Source organism: Rhincodon typus, chromosome 22, assembly GCF_021869965.1.
Source record: "Rhincodon typus isolate 14 chromosome 22, sRhiTyp1.1, whole genome shotgun sequence".
Taxonomy (NCBI): Eukaryota; Metazoa; Chordata; class Chondrichthyes; order Orectolobiformes; family Rhincodontidae; genus Rhincodon; species Rhincodon typus.
Genome location: NC_063353.1, coordinates 7,163,351 through 7,175,909, shown reverse-complemented (window position 1 = coordinate 7,175,909; position 12,559 = coordinate 7,163,351). Strand labels below are relative to the sequence as shown.

Here is a 12,559-nt window from a genome sequence, read left to right as displayed (position 1 = left end):
CTGTAATAATCTCCCCTCCAGGTTGGAGGAAACAGTGTCAGCCTGCCAAGTGGTAAACCAGTGAGGCAGGTGATCATTTAGGGGAGTGGGGGCAGTCCCTCAGTCTGCACTAGTTAGTGCATGATTAAGGGACTAGACATAAGACAGGGGGATGGTTGCTGAAATCTACCCCTTGTTCTTGCTTCAGACATCCCCTACCTTTAACCCTTAAAGCCACCCCACCCGCACAAAAATGCTGGGACCTTAGTCGTCAGGATTTTTGGTCATAGGAATGGTAATACCAAACTGGAGAGGGTTCAGAAAAAGATTTACCAAAATGTTGCTGTGAATGAAAGGTTTGAGTTATAAGGAGAGGCTTGGATTTTTTTCATGGACTGTATGATGTTGAGGGGTGACCCTATCGAGGTTTATAAAATCATGAGGGCCATAAATAAGGCAAATGGCGTCTTTTCCCTAGGGTGGGGGATGTCAAGACTAGAGGCCATATTTTTAAGGTGAGAGGAGAAAGATTTAAAGGACATGAGGGGAAACCTTTTTTTAATGCAGATTGTGGTTCATGTGTGGCATGAACTTCCAGAGGAAGTGGTGGATGCGAGTAAAATTACAATGTTTGAAAGACATTTGGATAAGCACATGAATAGGAAAGATTTGGAGGGATATGGGCCAAGTGCAGGCAGGTGGGACTAGTTTAGTTTGGGATTATGGTCGGCATGGACTGGTTGAACTGAAGGATCTGGTTCCATGTTGTATGACTCTATCTCTAACTTACTTCAGGCAGAGAGGGAAAGGCAACAGGTTTCTTGGAACCCACCTGAGTAAACTGCCTTCCTGTCTCCAAGCTCTCCTCCTTCAGGCTTGAAAGATTATGCCCATGATGTGGACATATAGGGTGATCCATTTTAACAGCAAGAATAGGAAGATCGCTTGTTACTTGGAAGGTACAAGTCATGGTGGGTGAACACTCAGAGTACAAACAGATCACTCACTAAAAACTGTGCCACAACTTAGCAAGTACATTAAAAAAAAACCAAGCACTCCACTTTATTCCCAGAGGGAAAGAACTGAAAAGTAGAAGTTACACTAAACCTATGTCGAACCTTATTTGGACCACACTTATAGAATTGTATGTGGCTGAGGGCTACCATTCATTGTGTTGCTTTTCCTTTAACTGTTCAAGGAGAAAGACCATTGGACACAATGTTCACAAGATCTCGGATGCGACATTACTGTATACTTATTACTATCACGAGTCAGAAATTGAGGTGCAAGTATAGTGAATGTGAACAGTGAGGGTAAAATTCCAACACACATTAACTTGCCGTGGGATGTATTATTGCAGCATTTTCCAGCCCATTCTTTTCACTTTGCCCCAAGTTACAGTAGCTTTAATTACCTTTGCTTTATAAAGGGGCTCCCAAACGTGATGTTCTCCTCCACAGTTGTGTTTAGGAGCCAAGGTTTCTGAGCAGAATAAGCAACAGAGTTTCGGTTTCTGCTCAAAATTGAAGTAAACAGTTATTTCATTCCAATAGAAAACAGCAACTTCATCACATTTTTAAAAAGCACAAAGCAATTAGGATAGAATGGCCCTGATTCAAAACAGTCATGACAGATTATTGCTCTCATTGAACTTCTATTTTGTTTATATTTTGCAATGTTTTGAATTGCTATTGAAAACAGGGCTAGTCATAGCATGTATATAGTGTCCCGTTTCCCCTAGTTCTTTTTTTGTTGTTATTTCCTCCCTTTAAAGTTCTTCGTTCTAACCTAATCTCTTTTCCCTTTTCCAAATCAGTCTATGCTGTGTTTCTTGCTTCAGAGCTCTCTATGATCTACCATCCATTAGAGAGATGGAGGCACTGTGCTTTTAATCTGGAGTAGGGAATCCAATGTCCACGTCATTTCTAGGCCCCTATCTCTCATCACAGTAACCTCAATGACACAATGTGATTTACAAATGCAAACGGTTAAATTGGCTCAGAGGAAAGTTCAGTGTCACGCCATTTAGTAGCAGTTGGAAAGGCCTGCAGTTGGGGCATGGTTACTTTGTCAGGGGCCACCATGCCATCCACTGCTGTGATGGATTATCAGACACCTCAGCACTGATGTGGGCACGCACCCATGGGAAATGGACAAGAACTCATGCTGCCACACCATTAGATGTACTTTAGGATCACATGAGTAATATTTTCCCAGACTGTTTCACTAACTCTCCCTTTAATAGTTATTGCTTTGGCCTTCGATCCAATTTGAATGTTCTTATTTCTTGTCAGAAACTGTTGGCAATGCAGACCACATTCTCAATGTTTTTGGGCAACTATGGATTAGTTTAGTACATGCTGAATGATTTTTCTCTCTCCGACAGAAGGTAGATTGCAGACTTGTTTGACTAAGAGGTGCTCAGTTAATACTGACATGGTGCTGAATTAATATTGGGCTTGCTACCATGCCAGCCACCTCATGGCCCTGAGGCTTAGGATGACTTTGGCCATGTTCCCCCTCTTAGGCCTGGATGCAGTTTGAACTGCTACGTCTCCTTCTTTCCTCGTCCCCATCCTGCTCCACGGAAGGTTGTAGTGTTCCAGGTCCTTCCTCTTCCTCCATCCCCAGATCTCTTCATATCATACAGCACCCAACAGACAACCACAAACATAATAAACCTTGGCTGGTTCGTACAGGAAGCCAACATGCACTGACTGTTCAAGCCAATGACAGCACATGTCACTGGCCTGTCCAATGTAAGTGTGTGGCATTGTCTGTAGTATCTATATCTGTGGCTGAATGCAAGGAGCCACATCTTCAGAGGGCAATGCTCATGCCCCAAGAGACACCCACAGTGTCTGGATGTTGGTCTAAACAGTTGGCACACCTGGTACTTTCACAGGATGAAGGAATCCATCACAGCCACCCAGGAAACAGGCACAGATTTGCAATATGTGCTTCCTGTAGTCCCATATCAACTGGAGATTCATTAAGTCAAAATCTGTTCTCTTGAGAAATCTGGCTGGTCTGTCAGTGTCTTGATGCATATGTGGATACAGTTGATAACCCTCTATACCTCAGGGAATAAGGTGGCAGTAAATCCAAAGACTGTCTGTGCTGCCCTGGTCCATTATTCTCAGAATGGACATAATCCCCATCAACCAGTGTAGGAAAACTGTGACTTTGAGGGTGTGATGATCTACTAGCTATGCAATATCATTCAGGTCCACAACAGATGACTGGAATGACCCAGATTCAGGATAACAATGTCCTTCGGTGAAGATATGGGACTCCCGTTAGAGCCATGGAGCCTTGTGTCATTGTTGAGCACAATGCAAATACTCAAGACCAACTGCCTAGATACTAGGTTTGAGAAGTTAGAACCATGGTGTAAGACTGAACTGGTTGGAGTACTTCCCTCTATGAAGGAAGGATAAGAAATGATCTAATACAGGGCTATAAAATTATGAAGAGATTTGGTGGGTTGACATAGATGAGAAAGAGCCATTTGTAGGGCATCCAAAACCAGTGTTCATAATTGTAAGACAATCATTAATAAATCCAATACCAAAATCAGAAGGAACTTCTTTCCCCAGAGAGCAGTTAGAAAGTGGAACTTACTACTGCAGGCAAAAAGCATAAATGCATTCAAATAGAAACTAGACAAGCACATGTGATAGAAAGGGTGAGAGAAGATCTACCGGGAATGTCAGATAATTAGGGAGGTGGTTCTTAGGGTACAAGCATAGACCTAGGGGGTCACATGGACAGGTAATTCCATGCACGATATGGGTGTCTTGGTCGGCCATTTGAGATTCCCTGTTCTGATTTTAAAATTCTCTCAAGCAACTACCAGGATGCTTGAAGCTAAATTAGATGCACCTTATGTCTTTTCTCTCTCCTCGTCTGTGTTTCTACGTTTTAAATGTAACAGAAAATGTCCTTTCCTTCCATTCATTCTCCGATCACCTCCTTCAACATCTTCTCAGCAGAGGCCCAATCCAATTTATGTGCCTTGTTTTCTGTAAGCAGCAGCCCAATTGCTGAATGAGAAGTTACTGTAACTGCAAGATTAGACATGAATGATCCTGTCTTGACGTTTAATCCACTAGCCTTAATCTTGCAGCTAAAAGCCAAGGTTCAATTATTTCCCATTATTCTGTTTCCTGTTGACACTTTTAGCACAAACCTCTTTGTTTTCAATCCCCACATACAATCCTGGGGGATTTAATTGCTGAAAGGACAGGTTAATAAAGTGGAGATTATTGCTTGGAGGTAGTGTTCCTGCCTGAGAATCAATACATATGAAGTTCAAACCCTATTCCAGCTTAGTCCTGGTAAGAGAGATCCAGCTCTACACACGAGTGGTGGGCAATGACAGACTGGTATAATGAAGCCAGTTGTATTGGTGCTGGTCCCAAGCCAAGATTAAAGGAAAATGGCAGCAAACACATGGGAAGTCCACCACCTGCAATGTTGCACTCCAAAGTTGCATCATCCTGACGTGGAACTATATTAACATTCCTTCAAGTTAAAATGTTGGAATTCCCTTCCCAAAAGAACTGTGGACCAGATTGACTGAAAATGTTCAAGGAGGTGGCTCACCACCACATTCCGCAGGAAATTTTGGGATGGGCAATAAATACTGTCCTTGCCAGTGATGCTTTGAAAAGAAACATGTTCAACATATGTTTACCTTGACCTTTAGAGATCTTACCTGAAGTATGTGAGGGTCTCATGCTTCTGCAAATATTTTGAGTTTGGCACCAGAAGTAGGATCAGCAATGCCATTACAGTCTCTGCCCAATTCCCACCCAACGACCATGGGCGGGACAGACAGGAAGATGGCCAATGTCAATCTAAACTAAATAGCTCTTGAGCAAAGTTGGGTGGAGTGTGAGGACTCATTTTTGGGCAGTCACTGGTGGATTTCAATCCTCAAAAGGCATCTAATGGCAAGAAGGTACAGCTGCAAATTCCACAAAAAGAGCTGCCTGCCCCGCTGAGGTGTTGCGTGGTTTCCCTCTACCTGGCACCCCCTTTAAGCTGCTGCTGTAGGTCTTTCTCCTTTGGATATCTAACTGGATTGTCCATTGTCTGATGGACAGACTGCCTGTTGATGCGAATGAGCATTCCTCTCACCACATTGTACTGAGGAATGCCAGCTGTAACGCATTAGGTTTTACACAACTTTGTGGAACGGGAACGAGGAAGGGGGCCAAATTTGCTAAAGTCTGTCAATCTTATGCGGACCCCCTTCTGACCTAGTATCCTTTGTATATCTTCAAGGATTGTTGAAACTGTCAAAGATGGAAATTAACCATTGCGTCTGCCATGCTAATTAATTTTAGGTTGGGCTAAACATGATCACAATTGACAGGCACCACATGCCATTACACACATTACACACAGAAGCGGCCTTTCACTGAAGGTCAGTAATGGCTTTGACAGAATCAGGGCCATAGTAGCCAAGTTGCAGAGAAACACTGCTATGAAAAAGAAGGAAGAGTGGAAAATGGCAGAAAATGCAATGATTAGTTACAAGTGTAAAAAGCATTACCACTGGTGTGATGGTTATCAGGATGAAGTGTCACTAGAAAAACAATACATGACACAATTAGTGAATTGGATAAGAGTAAGATAGAGTACCTCCCAGTCACCTCGAACACAGGGTCAACCTCATGTGCACTGCAATTTATGGTAAAACCAAGTTAGCAAAAAAAAGCTTTTGAGGTAGTAACTGACTTACTTTAAAAAAAACTGAAGCTTTCTGGTTTTAATTTTTTTGTCACTCACTGGATATGCTGCTTCTTAAAGGGCATAAGTGAAAGGGAACAAGACATAATGCACCACTGCAAAAATATAAAACCCCAGGTGATGACCTTGAAAGTGTCTCTTAATCTTAGGAAATGACTATCAAGGAATATACAAAGTCTCTCTTCCCAACACATCCAGCTGTTTTATAGAATGTCACAAAATCAAAGCCTTTAATAGTTGAAAAGGCTTGATTGTGTAAACAAAGAGACACTGTTTCCTCTGGCGGGGGTAGACCAGAACAAAGGAATGTAACAGTAAAATTATGAAAAATATTTCAACATTTAAAAACATTTAGTAAAATTAAAAAATAGCCAAGTGATTCAGGAAGTTCTTCATTGCATAACAGGCTGTGGAATCTAAATGGTCTCCTCCAAAAGGCTGTTAAAATAGACACCAACAGGGAAACAGACTATACCGTTCAACCAGTCCACACCAACCATGTTCCAAAACTAAATTAGTCCCACCTGCCTACGCTTGCCCCTTTTCCCTCCCAACATTTCTTATTCATGTACTTATCTAAATGTCTTTTAAATGTTGTAACTGTACCTGCATGCACACTTCCTCTGGAAGTTCATTTCACACACAAACCACTCTCTGTGTAAAAGAGTTGCTCCTTATGTCTTTTTAAAATCTTTCTCCTCTTATTTAAAAATATGTCCCGTAGTCTTGAAATCCCCCACCCTCGGGAAAAGACACCTGCCATTCACTTTATCCATACACCTCATGATTTTATAAACCTCTTTAAGGTCACCCCCCGACCTCCTACACTCCAGTGAAAAAAAAAAAGTCCCAGCCTATCCAGCCTCTCCTTTATAACTCAAACCTACCATTCCCAGCAACATCCTGGTAAATCTTTTCTGAGCCCCCTCCAGTTTAATAATATCTTTCCTTATAACAGGATGACCAGAATTGGACACAGTAATCCAGAAGAGGCCTCATCAACGTCCTGTACAACTTCAACATGGCGTCCCAACTCCTATACTCAAGGGTCTGAGCAATGAAGGCAAGTGTGCTCAATACCTTCTTGCACTCAACTGAAAATATCAATAATGCCTTAGTGTTAAGCAAGTGTAGGGCAGAAAATGGGAGCTTGCAGTTAAAGTGCAGGCCAGAAATGATTTGATCAAATGGAAGCACAGGTAGGTTTGAGGGTTGGGGGTGAATGGTCTCCCTCTGGTTCTGTGTTGCCTGTGGAGCCAGCATCAAGATCAAGGGAATCTTGAAATTTGGGAGGGAAATTGGGAAGCAAATTTTCACATGAATGGTAGTGCAAATCCAGGACACTCTACTTCAAAAGGCTATGGGTGCTGAGGTACAATTGGAGCTTTGAAGGCTGAGATTATTAGACTTGTACTGGGTAAGGGTGTCAAAGTATATGCAGTAAAGGCTCATGCATGAAGGATGAGCAGTAAGTACCAGAAAAAGGGCAGGCACTTGTAGAACTGTATCTTAAAAGAAGGGAACAGAAGAAACCTGGAGGGAACAATTAATTCCAAATACAGAAACAGTGTTCAGACAATAAAGTGAAGAAGAAAACAACATTCTTCAAAATAAGATGGTTCGAATAAACTGGATCAGTCATCATTCAGAACACTTAAAAACATTCTACCTGGGGCAAATTAGTATGAAAATTAAATGTAGCTCAAAATACCTTAATGTTGCATCCTGGTTCATTTCATTTGCAGGCTCTCTGTAATTTACATCAAAAACAAAAAAAAATAACTATCCACAAGATTAGACAACATTGGAAAATACAATGACGATGAGCTCAGTTGCTGTTGATTATGATATTTAACATTAAAAGATTGATCATTTAGGTCATAAATTCTGCAGTAGTTTCCTGCACTTCAACTACATTTACAGAGTTAAAGATGCACTTTTTCGCCATAGAATGTTGTATTCAATTGACAGAACTACAACAGAAATAAGCAAACATCCAGATTCTGATAGCATTCCATACAGCATTCAGTAATTTACTTTGCAGATGTGGCAACACGTTACAATATCTAGCACTTCAACATCACTTTATCATTGTTAACCCTATATGACAATTCAACAATCCCCCTCCCTCCGTAAGAACTCATTCAACAGGAAGACTACCAGGGTAGTCTATGCCGGCAAACCAATTATATTACCGAGAAACTTGCTTATGCTTGTACTAACATATGGTCACAGTTACCCTTCCTTCCAAGTCCTAGAATCATAGAATTATAGAATCCTTACAGTGCAGACAAAGGCCATTTGGCCTATCGAGTCTGCACAACCCTCTGAAGGGCAACCCACCCAAACTCACATCCCCACCCTACCCCTGTAACCCTGCATTTCCCATGGCTAATCCACATAGCCTGCACATCCCTGGCCACTATGGACAATTTAGCATGGCCAATCCACCGTAACCTGCGCATTGTTAGACCTGTCATCTGCACATGCTATTTACTTCAAATATGCTGAAATCTATAGTGATTGTTTTATAGAGCTTGTGTTACCACTGGTCAAAGATAATCCTTTTGCATTTTTATGACAACTTTAACATAGAAATAATATTACAATGTGCTTTACAGATAAGCGAGCAGAACATGGACAGAGCTAATAGAGGAGACGTGGAAGGTAAACAGGCAGAAGATTAGGAGAGGGAATCTCTGAACTTGGAATTTAGGTGTCTTAAGGCACAACTGCTAATAACTGAATATGGCATCAAGGAGTCCTGCCAAAATTGACGCCAATGGGAATCAAGGGGAAAGGTCTCTGCTGGTTGGACACATACATAAAACAGTGGATGATGGTTATATTTGTTGGAGGCCAATCATCTCAACCCCAGGATATCATTGAGGTGCTCCTCAGAGTACCGTCCTATTCCCAATCATATTTGGCTGTTTCATCAATGACCTTGCTTCTATTAAATGGTAAGAAGTGGGGATGATCACTAATATTTGCACAGACTTCAGGTGCATTTGTAACTTCTTGTGTGCAGAAGCAGCTGATGTCTGCAAGCAACAAGACCTGGACAACATCCAGGATGATAAGTGGTCAGTAACATTCATATCAGGCAATGACCATCTCCAACCAGAAAGAATCTAACCACTGCCCCTTGACCTTCAACAGTATTACCATTGCTGAATCCCTCACTGTCAACATCCTATGGGTTACTACTGACCAAAACTGAACTCCATCAGCCACACAAATATTGTAGCTACAAGAGTCAGTCAGAGACTGGGAACTTTGAGGTGAGTAATGAACAACCTATAACCCCAAACCTGTCCACTACCTACAAAGGAAAAGAAATAAGTGTGATGGATTCTTCCCCTCATGCCTGGATGAGTGCAGCTCTAACACTGTTCAAGAAGGTTGACACCATCCAGGACAAAGTAATCCACTTCATCTGACACCCATCGTGACCTTACATGTTTGCTCCCTCCATCACCGATCTGCAGTCCCAGCAGTACTTCCAAACCTTTGCCACATAGAAGGACAGGGGCAGTAGAAGTCTGGCAACACCACCACTTGTAATTCTTTTCCAAGGTACACACCATCCTGACTTGGAACCACATCACTATTCCTTAATTGTCACTGGTTCAACATTCTGCTACTCCCTTCATGTTGTTACAATGGGAGTACCTACAACAGTTGGACTGCAAGAGTTCAAGAACGCAGTTCACCACCAACTTCTCAAGGGGCATTTGAAATGGGGAAAAATTGTTGGTTTTGCCTGTAATGCCCATATCCCATAAAAGAATTGATGTGTCCTCCATCTACAAGGCACAAGTCAAATGTATGATGGAATACTTTCCACTTGCTTTGAAACTTGACAACTAGGGGGAAAAAAAAGCAATGCATTTGATTGGCACCTCATCCTTAACCTTAAATGTTCCCTAGCTCCACACCATCATCAGGCAGTGGCAGTATTGTGAAATATCTACAAAATGCACTGCAGCAACTCACCAAGGTTCCTTTAATAGCATCTTCCAAAGCCATAACCTCTGTTCCCTCAATGGACAAGAACAGGAGGAACAGCACCACTTTCAAATCCCCCACCAAGCCACCCATCATCCTGACTTGGATATATATTCTCATTCCTTCACTGTTGTAGGGTTAAAATTCTGGAACACCCTTCCTAACAGCACTGTGGACGCACTTACAACATCTGGATTGGAACAGTTCAAGGAGGAAGCCTGCATCCTAAGAACAAATTTTAAAATATGATGCTGCGAATGAAAATCGGGATTCTGAAGAGGCAAGAATCAGAGAGATGGAGAGTATACCACATAGTGAGGGCCGTCTGTCTACGTTTTGCAACAGGGAAATAAAATGAGGTGATCTTCTTCATTGTTGCTGACAATTATTTTACTTACTTGCTCCAGTAAACTTTCCCAGAAACTTTCAACATTTCTCCAAGGGTAGCAAGGAGAAGTGAAGATTTTCCACATCCCACTTGACCGACAATCATCGTCAGTTGACCTGGGAAGAAATTATAATCAAGGAACTGTTCATCACTCCTGTAGTGAATAATCTGTCACAAAACCTTTTCCAGAAAGTTGCTTTAGGCAAAATGAGTAGTGTTGCAGAAACCTTAAAATAGCTTGCTTTTTAATAAGGTTGTAAAAAAGTCAATCTAAGAGATGGTGTAAATAAGGTCACTCAGAGTTCATAACACAGTCTTGATGTCATTAATCTATTCATATTCCCTTTCTTCTTCATGGTTATATTCTCAACTGCAAGTTTTTTTACACGAAATTAAGGAGATGACTAAAATGTTATCATTTCACTTACTCTTAACCAACACGAGAGGTGCATAAAATGGAGAACAGACAACAAAGCGTAAGAACTCCACTCTCTAATCTAGTATTTTGGAAAATGTGATTTTCTTATCAAATTAAGCTTTGCGTCAATTTAGATTTGAGTTCTGCCAATGTTAGTTTGGAGACATTAAACATCAAACTTAGGTATTTCTTGAGTTGGGGATATCTTGTGTCTTTCAGGACAATCTGCAAATTCCTTGTTCATCAAATCTGGAAAGGTCAAATGTTCTAATTAAATACGGTGATAGCTTGCATCGTAAAACATGTCTTAGTGCTTCATAGCACAGTTAACAAACAACATTTGGCATTGAGGAGATACAAGAACTCATGGGCTTGGTAAGGAAAGGAGACGTGAAGAACATCTCAATGAAGGAGAGAACAGTAGATAATACTGTCTTTGATTGTCCCATATACAAGGTGAATTGTGAGCACTAGTGGGAGGTCACCAAAAGTTAGATGAGGAGAACAGAGAAAGCAGAAAACAGCAAAAACTCACTGGTGCTGCCACCAGCTTGCAAGGAAATAATAGGTCATAGAATACTTACAGTATGGAAACAGGCCCTTCAGCCCAACAAGTCCATACCAACCCTCAGAGCATCCCACCCAGACTCATCCCCCTATAACCTAATCTACACATCCCTGAACACTATGAGCAATTTAGCATGGCCAATCCACCTAGCCTGCACATCTTTGGACTGTGGGAGGAAACCGGAGCACTGGGAGGAAACCCACACAGACATGGGGAGAATGTGCAAACTCCACACAGACAGTCCCCCGATGGTGGAATCAAACTCAGGTTCCTGGCACTGCGAGGCAGCAGTGCTAACCACTGAGCCACCCCTAAATGGGGAGTGGAGAAAGGGGGTGGGTAGAGGGAGGGGTGAAATAGAGGGATGTGGAAGGAGAATCACAGAATCCCAACAGTGCAGAGAGAAGCCATTCACCCCATTGAGTCTGCATCGACCCTCCAAACAACATACCAATCAGATGCAGCCCTATCCCCATAACCCCGTATTTACAATGGCTAACTGCTGAGCCTACACATCCCTGGACACTATGGGCAATTTAGCCTGGCGGATCCATCTAATCTGCACATGTTTGGACTGTGGGAGGAAACCGGAGCACTGAATGGAAACCCACACCGACACGGGGAGAATGTGCAAACTCCACACAGTCACCCGAGGGTGGGATGAATGCTGAGGTATAAATTCACAAAATGGCAGACTGTTATCAAGCACTTTATAATGATGAGCTAAACAAATTACACATTTTATGCTTGAAAATCAGGGACTAACATTAATACTCATCACCATTCCATTACCTGTGATTATAATATTTTAATTACACGTCTGTCTGTTTTCAGCAAGAGCACTTTACATTTAACATAAAGCTTTAGTAAAAGATTGCTTGTTGCACAAATCACAGAACAAGATTCCTCTCAACAACAGAGGTCGGTACGTTTTACCTGTTGGAATTCTGATGCTGATGTTAGAAAGAGTTGCCATGCCACTACCCCATGAAAAGGACCCATCAGTAACCTGCCATTTAAAAAATATTCTAAAGTGAGGAAGCATTCCATTCAAACCGGCATCAGCAAGTTATTTAGGAGTGTTTTATTTTCATTTATTTCCTAAACATTTGAAATCATTTCACCTTTCCTCATCCTTCAAACTAAATGTATGATTTTGCACTTTGTGTTAAATTTTATTTGCATTTTTCTACTCACTCCACTGATCTACCTATGGACTTCTGAAATCTGTTACTATTCCTCATTTTGTATTGCATTTCTGACTGTAGTATCATTCACAAATTTTGAAATTATGCTCTGTATACCAAGTCCACAGCATTAATATAAATCAGAAATAGTAGTGTCCTGAACAGAGATCCATCAGCCCATCTTTAGTCTGAAAAAAGAACTGTTCACTATTTTTAGGTATAGAGCTGGATGAACATAGCTGGCCAAG

General features: G+C 41.6%; 1 protein-coding gene across 6 annotated transcripts in view; it reads right to left on the bottom strand.

Annotated features, from left to right (window-relative positions):
* Positions 1–12,559, bottom strand: part of abcc9 (ATP-binding cassette, sub-family C (CFTR/MRP), member 9) — a 172,563-nt gene that overhangs the window by 65,247 nt on the left and 94,757 nt on the right. For 5 of the 6 annotated variants that reach the window (XM_048610046.1, XM_048610047.1, XM_048610049.1 and 2 more), the window contains 5 exons: positions 12,061–12,133; positions 10,149–10,254; positions 7,451–7,489; positions 5,632–5,670; positions 1,394–1,492 (listed from right to left, as the gene is read on the bottom strand). In XM_048610046.1, the coding sequence (XP_048466003.1) occupies positions 1,394–1,492; positions 5,632–5,670; positions 7,451–7,489; positions 10,149–10,254; positions 12,061–12,133 (356 nt within the window). The remainder of the gene's footprint in view (positions 1–1,393; positions 1,493–5,631; positions 5,671–7,450; positions 7,490–10,148; positions 10,255–12,060; positions 12,134–12,559) is intronic. The other variant, XM_048610048.1, reaches the window with a different exon arrangement.